The 20,574-nt window shown below is 42.8% G+C and overlaps 1 protein-coding gene across 1 annotated transcript in view; it reads right to left on the reverse strand.

Moving 5' to 3' along the window:
- Positions 1–13,793: 13,793 nt before the first annotated feature.
- Positions 13,794–20,574, reverse strand: part of ST8SIA3 (ST8 alpha-N-acetyl-neuraminide alpha-2,8-sialyltransferase 3) — a 39,573-nt gene continuing 32,792 nt past the window's right edge. Inside the window, exons 4-5 of the mRNA XM_079995007.1 lie at positions 18,907–19,464; positions 13,794–15,713 (exon numbers count right to left, since the gene is read on the reverse strand). Of these exons, the coding sequence (XP_079851133.1) occupies positions 15,431–15,713; positions 18,907–19,464 (841 nt within the window). The 3' untranslated portion in view covers positions 13,794–15,430. The remainder of the gene's footprint in view (positions 15,714–18,906; positions 19,465–20,574) is intronic.

The following is a 20,574-nucleotide window of genomic DNA, read 5'->3' on the forward strand; positions in this document are numbered from 1 at the left end:
AACTGATCGCAGCAGTCTGGTCAGATTACTTCCCTCCCATTCTGTACATTCACCCAGTTGAAGTCCTGGAACAGGGTGTCCTGCAAGGGTTATTTCCTGATCGATTCCACAAGATTTCCAGGAGCTGGTTGAGGAGAAAGCTATAACCATTTCATATCTGACTGTTTTCTTACAGTGGAAGAAATCACCCAAAACCTATGTGTCTGCACATGGGCATTTTCTGTGGTGTGCCAATGTGAGATATTTGAAAAAGGTTGTGTCCATACATGCTATCTCCTGCTCCCTGCCCAGCCCCTGTTCCTTCAAACCAAAGCAGGGGTCCTCAAGTGGTTTGTGTGTGTATTCCTTGAGAATTGCTGTGGGTCTTGGTTTAGCATTTAATAAACTTGTTTTTCCATCATCATCATCATCATCATCATCATCATCACCAAAACCAGTTGGAAGCAGGAACAAAAACATGCTAATTTAGCATACTAATTTAGCATGTTTCAGACCCCACTGGTTCTTTGACAGGGAAATCCAAAATCTGTTTTAAGAATCTATATTAAACTTCAGAGCTGAATAATGTCCTATGATATAAGTCTATAGATACGATGTAAAGTATATAAAACCATAACTGACTTTAAAAGGAGCACATGAGCAACTAACACCCTACATTGATCTTTTTCAGAAAGCGAAATACACAGTGATCAAGAAAAAGTATTCTAATACTTATTATACTAGATTGAAAATGAATGTTAAGACTGATTACTTGCTTGGTGAAATAATGATTCAACATTTAAATGTGTTGTATCTTTATGTTATGCTAAATCAAGCAACTAGGGCCAAATATACCACTCCAACTACTCCAAATTCAAAATAGCTGTATCTCAAAGTTATGGTAATCACCCCAGAGTCTTATTAAAGCCTAAAAGAGCCACGATGTCAACCTCAGAATCCACCTGGCTTCCTTCTTCAAAAGTATCCTGTACATTAGTTTTTGGATTTTGTTCCTATGATTCCAAAAGAGAAAGCCCATACTTTTTTGGTGCATTTCATCAAAACCAGTGACATATTATGAAAACCATGGTTCCTAGGCCAGAGTTTTGCTAGTCTGTTTGATCATCTGCCCCTCGTTAAAACTGCCACTATCAGAAAATCATAAGACCAAATACAGATATTCTTCACTGTTCAAAAATCTTCCCAGCAGAACTGGACTTGTGCTGCACAGATGACAGTTTGAGAATTGCCAATTTTTCTGCTGCCCATGGTACTTGCGACTTCAACAGGCAAGTATTAACAAGGGGTCGTGTCTATTTCTTCCTGCTGGGGAAAAAAGTATTCACCTGCTTATTTCTGCAGTTAAGGGCTCAGGATGCCGCCCCCCTCCCCTGACTTCCTGGTCACTTGGTAACTCTACTTGAGGCTGACCTTTTATATGAGATTGCCCCACTGTCACCGGATACAAATGGCTTCTGCCTTAAGGAGGCTGGCATTAGGAAGTCCTCGATACAGCCTACTGCACTTTCAATGCAGCATCTCAGAGGTGATGATCTAATGAGCTGCCTTTATCCATAGACAGCCTGATTTCACCCCACCCTTTGCCTCCCAGGGCACAGGCAAGCAAAGGTCAACACCTTCAGGCCTGGCCAAGCGAGGTCCTTTCTATTATCATAGGCCTTTTCGTTTCGAAGACCAGTGGGTCGAAAGAAAGGAAATGGTGTGATCTAATTCAGGGCGAGCTAAGGCAGGGATTCTCCCCGACGCATGCACATTCATCCACGCATTGCAATCAATGGTAAAAGGACACTAATAGTGGTGTGCGTTCTATTGAAGGAACAGAGAACGCACACAAACTGACAGCACAAACGGAGAATTTTGCACACTTCCTGGTCACGAAGCTGCCTTAGTCATTGGCTTTCAGTGCTTGTTTGATTGCATTCTATAATTTTGCTAAACCGATATATTATTTGTGATTTCCTCAGAGGACTCTGTTGCACAGTGGCTCAATAATAATAATAATAATAATAATAATAATAATAATAATAATAATTTTATTATTTATACCCCGCCCATCTGGCTGGGCTTCCGCAGCCACTCTGGGCAGCTTCCAAAAACATTAAAATAATGTAATACATCAAACATTAAAAGATTCCCTAAACAGGGCTGCCTTCAGATGTCTTCTAAAAGTCTGGTAGTTGTTGTTCTCTTTGACATCTGGTGGGAGGGTGTTCCACAGGGCAGGTGCCACTACAGAGAAGGCCCTCTGCCTGGTTCCCTGTAACTTGGCTTCTTGCAGTGAGGGAACCACCAGAAGGCCCTCGGCGCTGGACCTCAGTGTCCAGGCAGAACGATGGGGGTGGAGACGCTCCTTCAGGCATACTGGGCTGAGGCCATTTAGGGCTTTAAAGGTCAGCACCCACACTTTGAATTGTGCTCGGAAACATACTGGGACACAAATAAACACAATAACTAATGATAAAATGCAGAGTTTCCATGTGATGTTGAAGAATGTGCACAAGTTAACAACAAAAATTGGCGCATGTGTATATGGTCTGGTCACTGTTTGGATCCCCGACTTAGGGAGTATGCATACTGGTCATGTGATGCACGAAACTTCTTCAGTCTTCACATTGTCTGCTATCAGTTGGTACTGTAATTCTCCATATCGACGGGGCAGTAACTGAAATCCGTTGTGGATTGTGTGGGTTCCCTATGTCTCTGTGCAAAAGTGCCCATTTGTCTGTGTTGATGCATGCTGTTCATTATAATCACACCAACCCTAGAGTAAATATACCATACTTTTCTGTGTATAAGATGCCCCCATGTATAATATGCCCCCTATTGAGCTTTTTAAAGGGGGGATTGCCGAAAATCGCTCAGTGGCACACAGCGCAAAATCCGCCTCTCATATGTCCCCTCACCCAATTGCCGCAACATCAGCCAATCAACACCAGCTCTTGACGCAGCAACCAATAACACACACAATAGCCGCTGACAGCCATGGCAGCAACCAATCAAATGTCCACCCTGTGCACTATCCATGTATACTATGACCCCCACTTTTTAGCATAATTTTTAAAGAATAAAACCTAGTCTTATACATGGAAAAGAACAGTGTATTCTTGTACAGTGGTACCTTGGCTTACATATGCTTCAGGTTACATACGCTTCAGGTTACAGACTCCGCCAACCCAGAAATATTACCTCGGGTTAAGAACTTTGATTCAGGATGAGAACAGAAATCGTGCGGCGGCGGCGCGGCGGCAGCAGGAGGCCCCATTAGCTAAAGTGGTGCTTCAGGTTAAGAACAGTTTCAGGTTAAGTACGGACCTCCAGAACGAATTAAGTACTTAACCTGAGGTACCACTTTATCACAAAGTTAATCTGTAAGATATTCAGTTTTGGAAGTTGTGCACTGTATTATACCAAACAACTATACAAAAAGGGGGGGGGGGACTGAATGATCTACATGGGATGATCTCTCCTTGATCACAATCTGTTCTATTTTACAATGCTGCATCTCCATTCATTTCTTCCATATAGCTTTAATGTTTTTCTTCATATCACAGTCCTCATGAACGACCTCTTCTTTTGTAGCCAAATACAACTCCTTTAAAATTCACACATTTATGGCCGAACTCAGCAATTCTTGCACTTTTTCATTGGGGATATTCTTTATTTTTATTTTTATTGAACTTAACCATATAACCCCGATGACAAAATAGAACACCATGAGACTAACACATAAAAACCAAACCAAAGAAAACCAAGGCTGGCATGGGATATCACATTCACAAGGGGAAATAATATAGCTGGTTATATGGATATTTGTGATGAGCTACAAACAGGTAAGTGGAGAGTACAGTCATAAGAACAAGTAGTGTTGACTTTCAAGATATACAGAAATATAAAACTGTGACTGAAACCATCAGAGACGCAAGAAAAAGCTAGCAGTTTTAATATGTACAAAGGTTTTTTTGTGTTTCATCTTCACAACGGTCCTGCAAAGTAGGTTACTGCTTGAAATTTTTACCGAATAGGATCTATGTTTTGTGACTGGTCCAAGATGATGCCCTAAATCATCAGCAGAAAAGATTCCCCCCTCTATAGACCATGTATCAGGCTTCCTCAATGTTGGCCCTCCACATGTTTTTGGCCTACAACTCCCATGATCCCTAGCTAGCAAGACCAGTGGTCAGGGATGATGGGAATTGTAGTCTCAAAACATCTGGAGGGCTGAGGAAGCCTGCCATATATTGTTCCAATATGGGACCACTTTGAAAAGGCTAAAATTTGGTTGGGACATGCTCTGAAAAAGCACCTGGAAAAGATTCTCTGTGTAAGAGAAGACTGCTGTAATCAGAACTGGTTGAAGGGCTGGCAAAACCTTGGGCCTTGTGTTTTTGGGTCATCTAGTCCAACTTGCAGCGCAGGAATCTTCACTAACACATCCATGACAGATGGTCATCCAACCTCTGCTTAAAAAAACTCAAATAAAGGAGAGTCCATCATCTTCTGAGGTAGTTCCTCTCTGTCAAGCAGTTCTTACTGTCAGAAAGTTCTTCCTGATCTTTAGTCGGAATCTTCTTTTTTGTAGCTTGGAGCCATTGCCTCGAGTCCTACCCTCCAGAGCCGGAGAAAACAAGCTTGCTCCATCTTCCATGTAACAGCCCTTAAGATATTTGAAGATGGCTATCATATCTCCTCTCAGTCTCCTCTTTTCCAGGCTAAGCATATCCAGCTCCTTCAAGCACTCCTCATAAGGATTAGTTTCTAGACTCTTGATCATCTTGGTTGCCCTCCTCTGCACATGTTCCAGCTTGTCAACATCCTTCTTAAATTGTGATACCCAGAATTGGACACAGTATTCCAGGTGTGGTCTGACCAAGGCAGAATAGAATGGTACTATTACTTCCCTTGATCTGGACACTACTTCTGTTGTTGCAGCCTAGATTAGCATTAGCTTTCTTTTGCTGCACCACACTTTTGACTCACGTTAAGCTTATGGTCCACCAAGACTCCTAGATCCTTTTCACATGTACTGCTTGTAAGCCAGGTGTCCCCCATCCTATTTTTGTGCAGCTGGCTCTTCCTGCCTAAGTGCAGAACCTTACATTTGTCCCTATTGAAATTCATTTTGTTAGCTTGTGCCCAGTTCTCCAATCTGTTAAGATCATTTTGAATTCTGATTCTGATTAGCTACCCCCTCCCAGTTTGGTGTCATCTACAAATTTGATGAGCATCCCCTCAATTCTTTCATCCAAGTCATTTATAAAGACTTTGAACAACAACTGGCCCAGGACAGAAGCCTGTGGCACCCCACTTGTCATTTTTCCCCCAGGATGGTGAGGGACCATTCCTTTCCTTGACCTGGACACTATACTTCTGCTGGTGCAGCCCAGAATAGCGCTAGCTTTTTTTTTTTATGCTGTTGCATCACACTGTTGACTCATGTTAAGCTTTTCCCATGTACCACTGGTAAGCCAGGTGTCCTCCGTCTTATATTTATGAAGAAATAAATAGGGCTGTGCGAAGGAATTTAGGAACGGGGTGGGGTAAAGAGAAAAATAAGTAATTGCAATCTTGTTTAGTTTGTCTTCCTCCACTAGAAAAATCTCCCTGAAGTTTTTCTGATCTGCAGGTGCATAAATAAAACAGAATAACAACCAATAGTTTTTATTTCATTTTTTAAATATATATTTTCATTATTTTTTACATATCATTCCCAACAATCATATAACATAGTTTCTTATCTTATACAGTGTTTTGGACTTCCATCAACCACTTCTGAAGATTTCTTCAGTCATTATCACTTAATCTACATTTCATAATTTCCTTATTACTTTTAATTATCCTTAACTAACAATTCTCTTCAGGGACGCAGGTGGCGCTGTGGGTTAAAGCCTCAGCGCCTAGGACTTGCCGATCGAAAGGTCGGCGGTTCGAATCCCTGTGGTGGGGTGCGCTCCCGCTGCTTGGTCCCAGCGCCTGCCAACCTAGCAGTTCGAAAGCACCTCTGGGTGCAAGTAGATAAATAGGGACCGCTTACCAGCGGGAAGGTAAACGGCGTTTCCGTGTGCGGCTCTGGCTCGCCAGAGCAGCGATGTCACGCTGGCCACGTGACCCGGAAGTGTCTCCGGACAGCGTTGGCCCCTGGCCTCTTGAGTGAGATGGGCGCACAACCCCAGAGTCTGTCAAGACTGGCCCGTATGGGCAGGGGTACCTTTACCTTTACCTTTAACAATTCTCTTCATAATCTTTGCTGCAATATTTTGCATTGTCCTCCTTACAAAACTTCTTGCAATCCTACCAGCGTAATCTGTTTATTACAATTGCTTTTCAAATAGTTCAAATGGCTTAGGCACCTCCTAGTCATCCTTATTGGCATCTGTCTGTCTCGAGAGATAATGGAAGAGTGTGCCATCAGGGGTAAAGTTGTAGCGTAGGAGAATTACAGTGCCTGCTGTGGCCATGGGGACTTATATGGGGAAGATATATTTTAGTTATTGCAAATGGGGCAGATGAAGGCATCCAGTTTTACTGTTAGAGATGCACCACAACGTTTCTTCTCTCTGCGCTCCTCCCAGTGGTCATTTCTCCTCTGGACATTGATGTGGATACATGACATGACTGTCTGTCTCCAGATGTGGTTTCCCCTAAAGAATTGTGGGTAGTTTGGGGTGTAGGGATTTGCTAGCCTGCTCGCAATTCTTGTGGGAAAGGGAATCACGATAAAACCAGGCAAAGTGCAGGTAAAACTGTGTAATCAGCATATTCACAGAGCTTTTCTTTAGCAGAGTCGAGTCAATATGCAGGCAGGCCTTTTTCCACGTAGGAACGCTTCTGTCTTTGGGTAGCAATACTGGGTTAGGGAAGAATGCTTCAGAGCTGGAAGGTCTTGGGTTGGCCTTCCATCCACACCTTCCTCATAGTCTCCTTTTTGTCCTCCTGTGAGGGACAATCTCCCTCACAACCTGTCTTTTCTTTATGGAAGTGGATCTGTTCCAGGCAACATGAGTCATCTACCCAGGCTATGAGGAAGCACCTGCAGAAGATGGGGTGAAAATGTGTGAAGCCGATTGCTTACATTGATTACATTGATTTTGGATTGGCCTCTTGGAAATTGGATTGTGGAATATTTGAGGGATAATAATAATAATAATAATAATAATAATAATAATAATAATAATTTTTAATTTATACCCCGCCCTTCCTGGTTCAGAAAACCGGGCTCAGGGCTGTGAACAACAAATTTAAAACACTTAATAGTAGAAGCAGCATAAAATACAGTATAAAAACATGAATAACAATAAAATTCAAAGTTCAGAAATCAATTTGGGGGAAATCCATCTAATAAGCATCAGATAGTCACCAGGGCTTCCTGGCTGAATTAGTCCTATTTGGGCCAGCGACGAGGCCAGGGGAGAATTAGCTGTGGGGTCTCAGAGCCGGGTCTTTTCATAAAAGGGGAGGAGGGGTCTATTCATAAAAGGGGAGGAGAAGGGGAATAAAGGATCAGGCTGAATTCAAATTAAAGGCCAGGTGGAATAGCTCTGTCTTACAGTTTATATATATATATAATCTGCTTACACAATTTTGGAATGCTGGAGTAGAAATATTTAAATAAAAATGCTTGCTATGTGGTGCAGATACTTTCAGGATATACTATAACTGATTGTGCTTTTGTGATATGAGATAGTATGGCATGGGAGAGCACCCAGACCAATGGTGCCAAGTCTTAATAACAGCACCACTTCTCTCAAAAGTAGCCAGCAAGACCTAACCAGAGCCACTGATATTTTTTTTGGCCTGCACACCACCGTGGTTGCCTGCTAGAAGATGGCTGCTGTGGCGGGGGAGTCTGTGTTATAGCACAAAATGGCTGCTGTAAGGGTGTGACATAATCAGGGCTCCCCCCCCCCCCAGCCCCAGTGCTCTCAGGTGGGCGCCATAGTTGTTCTAATACAACAAGGAAGAAGTTCGTGGTGAGTTCCGGCACCTCTTTTTCGAGAAAAATAGCACTGGACAGAATTGTTTCTATACTTGTAATCCCCTCCCCCCACACTTGTTTTGTGGTTGCAACCAGTGCTTTTTTCTGGGGGTACTCAAATGTTAAAAATATGGCACTAACTGCAACATCTTCATGGTGAGTACTGGCACCATTCTCCCCCTAAAAAAAACTGCTTTATTTGTTTTATAATTTTAGAGTTTTTTATTGTAACCTGTCCTAGGAACTTGTGGCGAAGAGTGGGTAAGTTTTTAATGTTTGTTAATATTCTTTTGGGAGCCACCCAGAGTGGCTGGGGTATGTATAAATAAATAAATAAATAAATAAATAAATAAATAAATAAAATAAATTATTATTATTTGAAAGGCAAGAGCACAAAACAGGGCAAGCAGACTCATATATCAGGGCCACCTCTCTGTCAAATAGGGGAAAGGAATCTAAGCTAGGCAACTCCAAACTCACTCATGAGCCATTGTGTGGTGTAGTGGTTAAGAGCGGTGGACTCGTAATATGGTGAACTGGGTTCGATTCCCCGCTCCTCCACATGCAGCTGCTGGGTGACCTTGGGCTAGTCACACTTCTCTGAAGTCTCTCAGCCACTTCTCTGAAGTCTCTCACAGAGTGTTTGTTGTGGGAGAGGAAGGGAAAGGAGATTGTTAGCTGCTTTGAGACTCCTTAGGGTAGTGATAAAGTGGGATATCAAACCCAAAACTCTTCTTCTCTTCTATATAGGTTTTTTTTTATTTCCTGATGGGTTCTCGGTTGATATCTGTATCATACATTGAACTGTTATGGTGGTACTTAACGGAAATTTGAAACCATGGTCACAAAGTAATAAAAATGGAGATTACTTACTTATTTAAATAAATAAATAAGAAAGAAGGGAACATCCAATTTTTGGGCAACTTTTACATAAATATGCAAGTTCTCATGATTAGGCTGTTGCATTTATACACTGTTGAGCTAGAGTATTCTGCTTTGCTATGTTGATATTGGGAAAGATGGAGGGCACAAGGAGAAGGGGACGACAGAGGATGAGATGGTTGGCCAGTGTTCTCGAAGCTACCAGCATGAGTTTGACCAAACTGCGGGAGGCAGTGGAAGACAGGAGTGCCTGGTGTGCTCTGGTCCATGGGGTCATGAAGAGTTGGTCAAGACTAAACGACTAAACAAAACAACAACAATGTTGATGTGAACATCTGCAGAGCATCCAGAACAACTAACAGATCCTACAAAGTCAGGCGAGGACAAAGAGATAGAGAAGGCCTGGGGGTTTCCAGTGCACAATAAAACATTTTATTTAAAAACAATGCATTCAATATCATGTTTTGGCACATGAGTCAATGTGGCAGGCACATCCACACCCGACAATAACATTGTTGAAATATTCAAAAGGAATCGTTGCAAATCTCCCGCTCCCCACCCCCAATAATTTTCAATCACAATAACTATGCAGAATTCATCTACAAGGAAACAATAAAGAAAAGAAAATACACACACCAAGGTGTACAATCCAACCAAACTGGATCCAACCTTTAAGCCTCTTTGATTTCAGAGGAGGTTTCTGATGCTCCCACTGAAACTGGTAAGGTTGAAACATCTTAATTTTGGCTGGATGAACTAGCTGGCAATGAACAAGTCAGACAAAATATTTACATGTACATTACATTGTACAGATCACATTCCAATCTCAGAGGTGTGGCCCTGTTTCATACATCTTTAATACTTATTATCCTGGAGCTGAACCGAGTTCTAGACAAGCTATTGGGAACAACTCCTCCATCAAAAATGAATTAAGTTGTGTAGCAGGGCAACGCTTCATTCATTTAATGGCGCTTGCTTGTTGACTGGTTCCCCCACCAGTGAAATCTCCACTGACTTCACTAGGACAACCTCCAGGTTTTTTCCTCCCCCATGCCAAACGTTTTGAAACATTGTGCAGCTTTCCACACCATTTCACCTGAGATTAAATCCTGACTCTAGTGTACATTTGCTACCTGAAAAATAAAGACTTTCTAATATGGCTATTTAAGAACAAATGGTTGGTTTTGATGACCATGGCAGAACTTCTGAAAAATGCGATTTCTGTGTAAAGATGATGCCACTCAGCAAGGAACAGCAAGCTCCTTAGAGTAGTTCACACTTATTTACAGGATCCTGTCCTCTGCTTGCAACCTCCATTCACATTTCCTATTCTTGGCTTTTTGGAGATTTTGGATGCTTAAAGGAAAGAAATGGGAGCAGACAACCTGTTGGTATCTGATTGGGCCTGCAATCAACATACTCACCATATTATGGTCTATCAGGAGCCCCCTCCCCCTGGCTGTGCAGCTCCAGGTAAGTTTTTCCCCTCCATCTTCCTTGGACCTCCTATGCTTTGACCATGCTTGGACAACTGTCTGCCTTTGGCTCCCTCTATCAAAAGTTGTGCAGGCCCATTTTAAATGGATGGATGCTAAGAAGTACACACCTGGCCATAAGTCCATGAAATTAGGGAATCAGAAATCTTTGATGATCTACTGCCAGTCACTCATAGATCTACTAGTAGATCTCAATCTCCCTTCTGAATGCCTATATTTTATATAGACCAACTGACAATGGACGATCATGTAAGCCAGAGTACATAGATTTGAGCTGGATTTCCAGTCTGGAAATATTGTGTGTTTCAATCGCCAGCCCAGTCATCAGATGCTCACAGGTAGTTTTGATTATTTTGACCAAGGCCTATCTACCGATGCCTAATCAAATCAAGAGCTTAACAACACATGTTGTATACAGCAGTGTGTACCAGCATGGGGTACAGTCCCCATGCACTGGGGACTGCCATTCGGAGTGTTTGCACATGCATATCTCTTTGATGCCATTGCGGGTCTTCTGCAGGTGAGAATGAAGGCATGTTACAGACGTGGACAATGGAATACGCATGCACCTTGAACACATACGTTTGGATGTGAGCTTCCTTCCACCACAGGCAGTGCAAGTTTCTCATTTAATATCAGTGAACGCAAGGTAGGTCTTCATGCACGATGCTGTGAAGAACAGCAAAGATGTCAAGCACCCCAGTCTAAATGTCTACTGTCTGCCAAGATGCACACATGGACCTCTTGTGCACATGGAATGTGCCCCGCCATTAATTTCAATGAAGGGAGCCAAGCTACATGGCTTAGCTGGTTCCTTCCACTAAAATGAATTGCGTAACCTTCCAGGCGGGAAAGCTGTGTGCACATACCAGAACACTCATGCCCAGAACAGATCACTTGGTACAGTGGTGAAAAGAGGTCCTAGAATAATTGGATTAAAGTTTGTTTGTTTCGATAGACATCTTATTTAAGTCCTGCCCTATATATACATTTCTGCTGCGTCTATCTATCTCTTGAATCTCTTAGTCAAGGACCCACGCTACTCTAGAAGCCATGCTACTCAAGGAGTTGTGTCACCCTAGAATTCACAACTCATTTAAAAATCTATGTTGCATGACTGTTACATACCATTCTAGGACTGATGGTACTCAAGCATTTATACGATTGTTGAACAGCCTCTCTTGGGCTCGGCAATGGGGTTGCTTTGGACAAACACAGTGGAAGTCCTTTCAACTGATGCCAGCAGAAAAATAAAAGCTATTTACAGTTTTGGCCAACAACTGTAGGATCACACCAGTTTTCAAAAGCAGGATTAAAGCAGCATATAGGAAATACATGGTCGTGAATCATACACTTTGCTTTAAGGAGAGACTTCTGCCCTGAAACCAAGAGTATTGATACGTCAAAAAAAGTAATTTGCTTTGGATGATATTGAGCTGTTGATTTTGAAGTTGGACTCCCTGATGGACTCTATGGCTCTGAAATATTCAATGAGGTTATGAAATATCAATGGCGAATTCCACATGAAAATCAATGACTATGATATGACCCTTTCGTTGTCAATACCTTTCTGAATTCCAATTACTAATGTCTGAATAATTTGTTTTCTTTCTTGGATCTCTTTCTCTCCTCTCTTTTAACAGAGCCATAAGCGTTAACCTGCACAATGTTTTCTCGGGTGGATTTCTACTGCGGTCAGTGGATTGCTCCTGTTAAAGAGGTTCGAAGACTGCAGGCCATTACACCCAGCAATTCATCTTAGCTGGATTGATGACCAACTTTGTGACTTGGTAATAACGGTAGCTATACAATAAGGAGCACATAAGTGGTCAGTGCAATTTCTTACCGTCGTCAACTATCAATTGACAAAAGAGAGAAAGAGAGATACTCACAAAGCACATTAGTCTGTGGATAACATAAGCCCTATTACTATGTCCCTATTAATGCAACAACATATCAATAATTAGAGATCAGTGCTGTTCAAACGTTCATTGAATGCCTTCCCTGAATTGTCGTCAAGGATGACAATTATAATTCAAATAGAATAACCAGGCTGGCTTCTGAGCAAGTTCTTAATTTAGGGCTTAGCTTGGAAGTCCCCAAATGCCTGGACCGCTATAGGTTATCTTGCATTAACATGTATTTAAAAACCACAACAAAACAAAACAAAAACCTTAGCAATGTAGGGTAACTAACACAATGAGATAGGCTCTGTTTAGGAGCTTACTATCCTCAGGGTCCCATCTGGAAAAATGGCAAGTTAGGAGGCTTCCATTTCATCTCCCACATTTAATCTGCGTCTCCCCAAGTACACATGTATCAAATATAGGATCAGGCTACTACTTTTTGTCGCACTGTTCTTCCACTATCAGCCTCTAATACAGCACACAATGGCAAACGGTTACTGATGTCAATGATATCACCGGTAAACATATGTTAAGTGCAGGGTCTTCTTCAGTGGAATATCATGGTGGAATAATGGAAGTGCAAATCAGTTCCTATACATTTTTTGTGGAGGGGAAGAGAAGAAGCATGTGTTTAAGGACAGGATATGGCCATCTGAACCAGCTCAGCTAACACCAATGAAGCTTTTGAACCATACATCAATAATATCAAAGCTTGAGGTTAAAACAAACAATCAAGATTATATTGAAATATAGGCTGAATAGCTTTGATCCCCAAGGTGCTCCAGTGATAGACCATTAATGTCAATGGGTTATTTCAGTAGAGGATCTTAAAGATCGGATCCTTTGAAGTCTTTAGCAAAGCTCATGGCACACTCAACGAAGCTGAAATCACTATTTATTTATTTCCTTTTGAAAAAGCAAATTCTGCAGGATTATGGTATACGTTGCAAGTTTAATTGTTTCTGAGACTTAAATTTTGGAAAGTGGAAGGACTTGAAAGATGGTCCATCCCATTCCCCCCCCGCAAAAAAACCCATGCTTGATTAATCATACATATTTTAGTTGACTACTCTGATCAATCTATTGCTTTAAATCTGCAAAAATCTTCAGATGGGCAAAATAATTTTGAAGCAAAACCATCGTTTTTGCTGTTGTTGTATGTTTGTCTCTTTTAAAAGAGGAATTATCTTCTGCATGAGAACAAAGGAGGGGTGTGTGCGTGCCTGTTTTATGACGGTACTTTTAATGAATGCTTGTGTTAAGGTTTGTTTTAAAAACAAACAAAAAAACACCCTTGCTGCTTGACTAAACCGGGACAGTTTTTTAAAAGGTAATTTAAAACTGTTTAATAATTGAGTCTAGCTAAGGAATTTTCCACACTGCAAAATCTGGGGAGTAATGTCTTCGCAAAGAGGCAGTCAAACAGAGTTGAAACTCCTACAGGTGCCAGTTTTGACATAACTACCAACTGTAAACAACAGAAAGTTAAGTAACTGCTTCGACCCTAAGGGACAATGCCAAAAATGCCAAATGATGTAGCTTGAGGTTTAAACTTCCAGAAAGCAGTGGCTTAGAGCAACAGTGACATTTAGAAGGGAAGTAGATTTCTAGCGGGAAATTAAAAAAAAAAAAAAAAAAACCATTCCCAGTCCTGGTGTGAAAACAATGGCATTCTTCCATTAGTCATGTCAGAACAAATACTTGGGCGATATTAGACGAGGAGAGATGGAGACCTTCGTCTAGAGCTGTCATGAATCCTCTCAATTTACAGCAGGGATGGGGACATTCTGGGGCACAAGGTGAGGTGTCGCCACTGCGCTGCACCCCCTGTGAAGACCAGGAGGGGACATGGCAGGGCACCATGTTGACAGCAACAGAGCTTTCTCATCCCTGATCCAAGAACTTCAAACTCATCAGAAACTATGGCAAAAACCGAATGACTCAAACTCGTCTGTAGCTTTTCTAACTAGTCTCAACACAGCCTAGCATTTTAGCATTGCGTTCGTGGTCTATTCAAAACTGTAGAGCAGTTGCAGACAATATCTTCAGCCTCAGGGGCCAGACTGTCCCAGACCGAGTTCTTTGATGAATGAACTCCTATGGTGTCATGCCTGCGCCCTTTGGCTGGGAAGAGGCTGCGACCTCCTTGGTTGGTTGGTTCTGAAGCCCCCTTGGTTGAATAAATTGGCCTAGGACGTGATGTGGCAATTCTTGCTTTCACAGATGCCCTTTGAGATATGACTGGGTGCTACAGAAGTTTCTGTACTGCCACAGAGACTTCTGGTGGCATACTCTTACTTTACAAAGGGCATTTGCTAAGTCTCTCTCACTCGAGAAGCACACTGTGCAAAAGCGAGAAGTGTTTCGTTTAATGCTGGGAGCAGCACAGGTCAAGTCAGAGACTGCCTGGCCCTGTCCAGAGCTTCTCTACCTAGCCATAGTGGTTGGGACAAGCTTGAGTGGGATGGAAATAGGAGTCCACAAAAGATTGTGACAAGGGCCAATGCATCCCTTGGGTATCCAATGGACCATCTCTGCATGCCTGCATGGAAAGTATATTTCATTCCCCATTGGGCTTGTTATGCTAACGAAAGTTCTTTGGAATAATGCAATGGCCACTTACAGTGATATATTCCCATTGACCTTAAAGGAGTTAATACTGGTGCAAATGGTCATTCGGTCAGAACATTCAGGAGCGGTCCTCAAACTGTTTTTCAGCTACTAAGAGGAGTTGTGCAAGTTAGCCAAGAAAACAAGCCAAGAATCTTAAGAAGCAAACACAGGTGTTTAAACATTCAACGTTTTGAGACATATTGCGGAATGTGAAAAATACGTGACTATGAAAATACTTTAAAGAGAGCCATCTTGGCAGCATAACCAGAAATGCAAAACTTTCTGCTGTAAACAGCTTTGACTTTCCTACTGCACAAATAGAATAAATCCTTCTGCATTGCTGAATATGCTAAAGACGCCCTCCAATGCTTGAAAAGATGGCAATCAAAGGGTGCTTTCAGAGCATCTCTGAATCAAAGGAAATCCCTGCCCATAAATTCTTTTTTTTTTTTCCATTTAGAATTCTGTTTTGAAAAAAACGGTGAATTCATTTTGGGCACTTTTTTTTTTTTTTACTTAAAAAACAACGACAATCATTTGGCACTTCAAGTGTTAAATCCTTAGGCACACTGGGACAAAGTCAGCTTTGCGAGACCTTCGCCGTGAATTCGAAAGAGTTGCTGGAATTCGGCAGGGAGCTGGTGGGACTCTTGCCACTTGGTCGTAAACTTTGTTCCCTTTTTATCATAGTAATGGTACGGAAGGTCTTCCCGGTTGTTCGGATTAAATCCAAAAGGCCAGAACCCATATAGGTGGATTTCGTCACAAATTGCAGATGCCAGCGTATACATGAGAATACCTGTACTGAGCCGTTTGGGTGCCAAGTGCTTGTTTTTCCAATACCTGCGAAATAAAAAGAAAGCATGACATGGGAAACGGATTATATTGAATGGAAATGCATAATAATGTCATTTTGAAATCCCTTTTAGAGCAACACCTTTACTAGGCCAACCACGACATCAAAAAACAATGTGCAAGCTTTTGTTAAGGCATAGACAAACTCAGCTCTCCAGATGTTTTTGGGACTACAACTCCCATCACCCCTGACCACTGGTCCTGTTAGGTAGGGATGATGGGAGTTGTAGTCCCAAAACATCTGGAGGGCCGAGTTTGCCTATGCCTGCTTTAGTGAGTGCTCTAGTGATGAATCTCATCTCTGAAAAGACGAAAGGACTAGCTGTTCTTGACTGTTCTCATCTTTTCAGAGATGAGAAGTCAGCTGCTGCTGTACTTCTTGTTCCTAGCAAGCACTTGGTGCAACGTGATATCTATGGCACAAGAAAAACAGGGGGAAGAGCACCTTAAATGAACAACATATCCTCCCCTCCAAAGGGGAGAGACTCAGCTGACACCTGGGGCAAAGGAAATCTTTATTATAGCTCCATGTGTTTCAGATCACAAGGACTGCTCTGTCAGGAACTCAAACTCTGCCCATACATTTGCATCTGAACTGCACAAAACTTAAGAGAGTGTTTGAAAAGAAGTTCGCAGAACGATGACATGTGTGCCAGTACTAAATGGAAACCTTGGCCAACCAAGGCCGTCATGTACTGATAGCTCTTGTCTTCTGGGCTTCTTTTCAAAGATTCCTTTACTGGTAAGCTTAAGGGCCTTCCTTCACCTTTTGGGGCAACCCTGATATATGCACAGCAACTTAAAGCACACTACCCAGTGCTGGCTACTTTAATATGTTCCATATTAAAACTGCAGCCAGATGCAGACTTCATGGCTTCGATATAAGCCACACGACTGCTCTGTTTCCCACTTAGCCTGATGAATCTCGACAATATAAGAGCTTGTTCAGTATTCTGTGATATTGTGGTTGGCCCAATTAAGGGGCTGCCCCAAGAGGGAATATTTCTCATGGGCCAACGTGGCTATCTAGACTTCTGTTTTGACTGATAATGACAGCATCTGGATGCCTTGGAGTGAGGCAGCTTTCCTATGTTCCCCCGATGATCATTCGCCGATACTGTAAAGAATGGTCAAGTCTTAGCTTCTGGGGGAGCTCAGTGTACATGGAGAAGCTTCCCTCTAGATCTGGGATGGGGTGCTTGTGGCCTGATAGAGGTTGCTGGATTCCAACACCCATCAGCTTCAGCCAGTGTAGCCAATGGACAGGGATGAAAGATGTTGTAGTTCAGCAACATCTAAAGATCTGTAGATTCCTCTCTGCCCCAGCTGCACTCTGGCTATTCCTGATCCTGAGTCTGGTTGTCTTTCCCCCCATCTTGTTTAGATATGTTTTTGTAGCTCCTGGTGGCAATTTCTATGTACTCTACACTTCTCTACTCACACCACCCATAGCTCCCGAGAGTTTGTGGACCTTGTTCATTTACCCAGCAACCTAAACCGCCAAAGACCTGACAATCTTATCTTAATAAGAATTTGCTTAGATATAATTGTTCACAAATGTTGAGTGTGAATGAGCAAATGTACGGCTTCCAGGAGCAAAGATGGCAGCTGCCCCTACCACAGGGGTTAAGTCATGGTTTGTCTTAGTGCTACACCCGAACCTGGGCTCATGGTTTGTCAAACTCGAGGTAAACCACAATCTGTAACCAAGGTTTGTTCTTGGGTTTACCATTCATGGTTTGGTGGGGGGAGATAAGCTACAAGCCAGGGTTTGCACAGAGCAATAAGCCAAACCATGGCTTAGCTCTGGGTAGCAGCAAGACCAGAGGATCAAAGTGCCCTTGATCTGCTCTCCAGCAACCTCCATGTTTACTTGTGCTACTGTAAGTAATGGCTTGGCTTAGCATTACATAGTTACTGGGCCACTGTATCATGATTTCTTCTTTGTTATTTTTTTTGCGAAAGAAAAGTAGGCTACAAATTTAATCTACCTCTCTTTCAAATCAGAACCAGTGAAGGCGGTGAAGGTCCTGTGTGAGTGTCTGGAGGCAGTTGGAGGATGGATGGTGGCTAACAGATTGAGGTTGAATCCTGGCAAGACAGAAGTACTGTTTTTGGGGGCAGGAGGCGGGCAGGTGTGGCGGATTCCCTGGTCCTGAATGGGGTAACTGTGCCCCTGAAGGACCAGGTGCGCAGCCTGGGAGTCAGTTTGGACTCACAGCTGTCCATGGAGGCACAGGTCAAATCTGTGTTCAGGGCAGTTGTTTACCAGCTCCATCTGGTACACAAGCTGAGACCCTATCTGCCTGCGGACTGCCTCACCAGAGTGGTGCATGCTCTAGTTATCTCCTGCTTGGACTACTGCAATGTGCTCTACGTGGGGCTACCTTTGAAGGTGACCTGGAAACTACAACTAATCCAGAACACAGCAGCTAGACTGGTGACACGATGATGAGAGTGGCCGCCGAGACCACATAACCCTGGTCTTGAAAGACCTACATTGGCTCCCAGTACCTTTGAAAGTGACCCGGAAACTACAACTAATCCAGAATGCGGCAGCTAGACTGGTGACTGGGAGCGGTCGCCGAGACCACATAACACCGGTCTTGAAAGACCTACATTGGCTCCCAGTACGTTTCCGAGCACAATTCAAAGTGTTGGTGCTGACCTTTAAAGCCCTAAACGGCCTCGGTCCAGTATACTTGAAAGAGCATCTCCACCCCAATCATTCTGCCCGGACACTGAGGTCCAGCACCGAGGGCCTTCTGGCGGTTCCCTCGCTGCGAGAAGCCAAGTTACAGGAAACCAGGCAGAGGGCCTTCTCAGTAGTGGCGCCCTCCCTGTGGAATGCCCTCCCACCAGATGTCAAAGAGAACAACAACTACCAGACTTTTAGAAGACATCTGAATGCAGCCCTGTTTAGGGAAGCTTTTAATATTTGATGTATTACAGTATTTTAATATTTTTTTGGAAGCCGCCCAGAGTGGCTGGGGAAGCCCAGCCAAATGGGCGGGGTATAAATAATAAATTATTATTATTACTATTATTATTATTATGAACACATTTATAAAGAACCCACTGCCTCTCTTAAAAACTCCTCAGTTCTTGACTGCTGCTCCTCAACTGCGCTGCAAACCACAACGAAAGCAAACAACAGCATCAAGAGGTGAGTTAAATGCACCTGTTGAGATGTTGCATGATATTTCCTGGCCAAGCCAGCTGGACTTTTAGCTGCCCACGATGCTCGATAAAGAAGTCAACCAATGTTCTTGTAATGGTTGCTGAAGTATGGAAGAAAAAGGCTGGGATCCAGAGAATGGCGCCGTCGAGCTTCTTCAGGCTTAGGAAAAAGTTATTTCGATCTTGAATGGTCAACAGGTTGTTGTAGTACTTCTCCAGAATGCTGGGGTTGAAGGTGGTGAGATTGGTTTTCCTCCCGACATCCTTCTGGAATGCCTCAGTCGGGGCAAAATTGCAACGGAAAACAAAATCGTATTTATCTATTTCTTGCCCGCACTGACTTCCCACAAGGATGCCGCTGTTTCCGACGACAGCACAAATATTGTAGTGCTTGTTCTGAATAGGAGAGACATCTGGAAGCAGCAAGCGGAAGCTGTTGCTAATGGAGAAGACATATTTGTGGCTGGAGTAATCATAATGCATCAGCTGCCCAATCCGAACCATATTCTTCGTCAAGGAGAAATTTTTGATCACGTCAACATGCTGAAGAATTTCTCGCCTAGAACAATAAAAGAACATGCATTTCATGAACATGATGGGTCTTCCTTCTTATGTTGAATTGTTATCTTTGCCTTGAGGAAATGGGAAGGAAGGGGCTAATTTCACAATTATGTAATAGAAGGAGCACCTTCCTCCATTCCAGCCAACCTGTTTTTTTGAACTGCTTGTGGCGCCCGCAGGGAATATGGCATCTTTCATCAAAAGAAGGGCCTTCTCAGTGGTGACACCCTGGCTATGGAATTCCCTCCCTGTAAAGATCAGATTGTCTCCATACTATATTTATTCAGGAGGCAGCTTCCAACCGATTTGTTTCAGCATAACAGGGGTGATACTACTGAGGATTATTCCATTTCGCTTCGTGGTCTGCTTTTGTTTTTAATACTATATTTTAATTTTAACCTGTCATTTGAAGAAGGGCAGGGAATAATACTAATATTTACAACAGGGACACAGAGCTACTGGCCCTCCAGAAGTTGCTAAGATTGCAACTCCCATGATCCTTGGCCATTTTCTATGCTGGGGTTGATGGGAGTTGAAGTCCAACAGTGCTAGGAGGACCAAAGATCCCCCGCTCCTGATTTACACCAAGAACAGAGTACATTTGGGTTTGGTTCACACAATACTCTCCATTATTCTAGCTCCTCGCCCCACAGGCTTCTGTGCATGCTTATAAAATCCAATGCACACATACCCAAATTGCACAGTCAATATCAGCACCCCCCCCATCCTGAAAATAGATCGCATGATCTGGGCCTACATTAACTTACCCTCCCTACGACTATCAGGCAGTAAGTAGTGTAATGGCAGATTCATGAATACAGGCGCCCTTCAGGATAGACAGAGGCATGTCTCCTCACAGTCACCCTCCCCTCTACGATTATAGAACCTTCTTGATTACACAACACTTATATAATAATTATAATTAGGGATGCATTGCCGTAATCAATGCAGATCTCCATGTGTTTCCTTTCAGCTAGATCTACTATTTTCTGTGCACATGCACAGAGAAATGATTTGGGCTACTCCAATAGCTTCTTTCAGAGTGATTTAATTTGCGTTCTCCTTGAATTCCCATTGCACGTAACAGAACCACTTCGAGGGTTTCTCT

Source organism: Podarcis cretensis (genome assembly GCF_951804945.1).
Source record: "Podarcis cretensis genome assembly, chromosome: 11".
Lineage (NCBI taxonomy): Eukaryota > Metazoa > Chordata > Lepidosauria > Squamata > Lacertidae > Podarcis > Podarcis cretensis.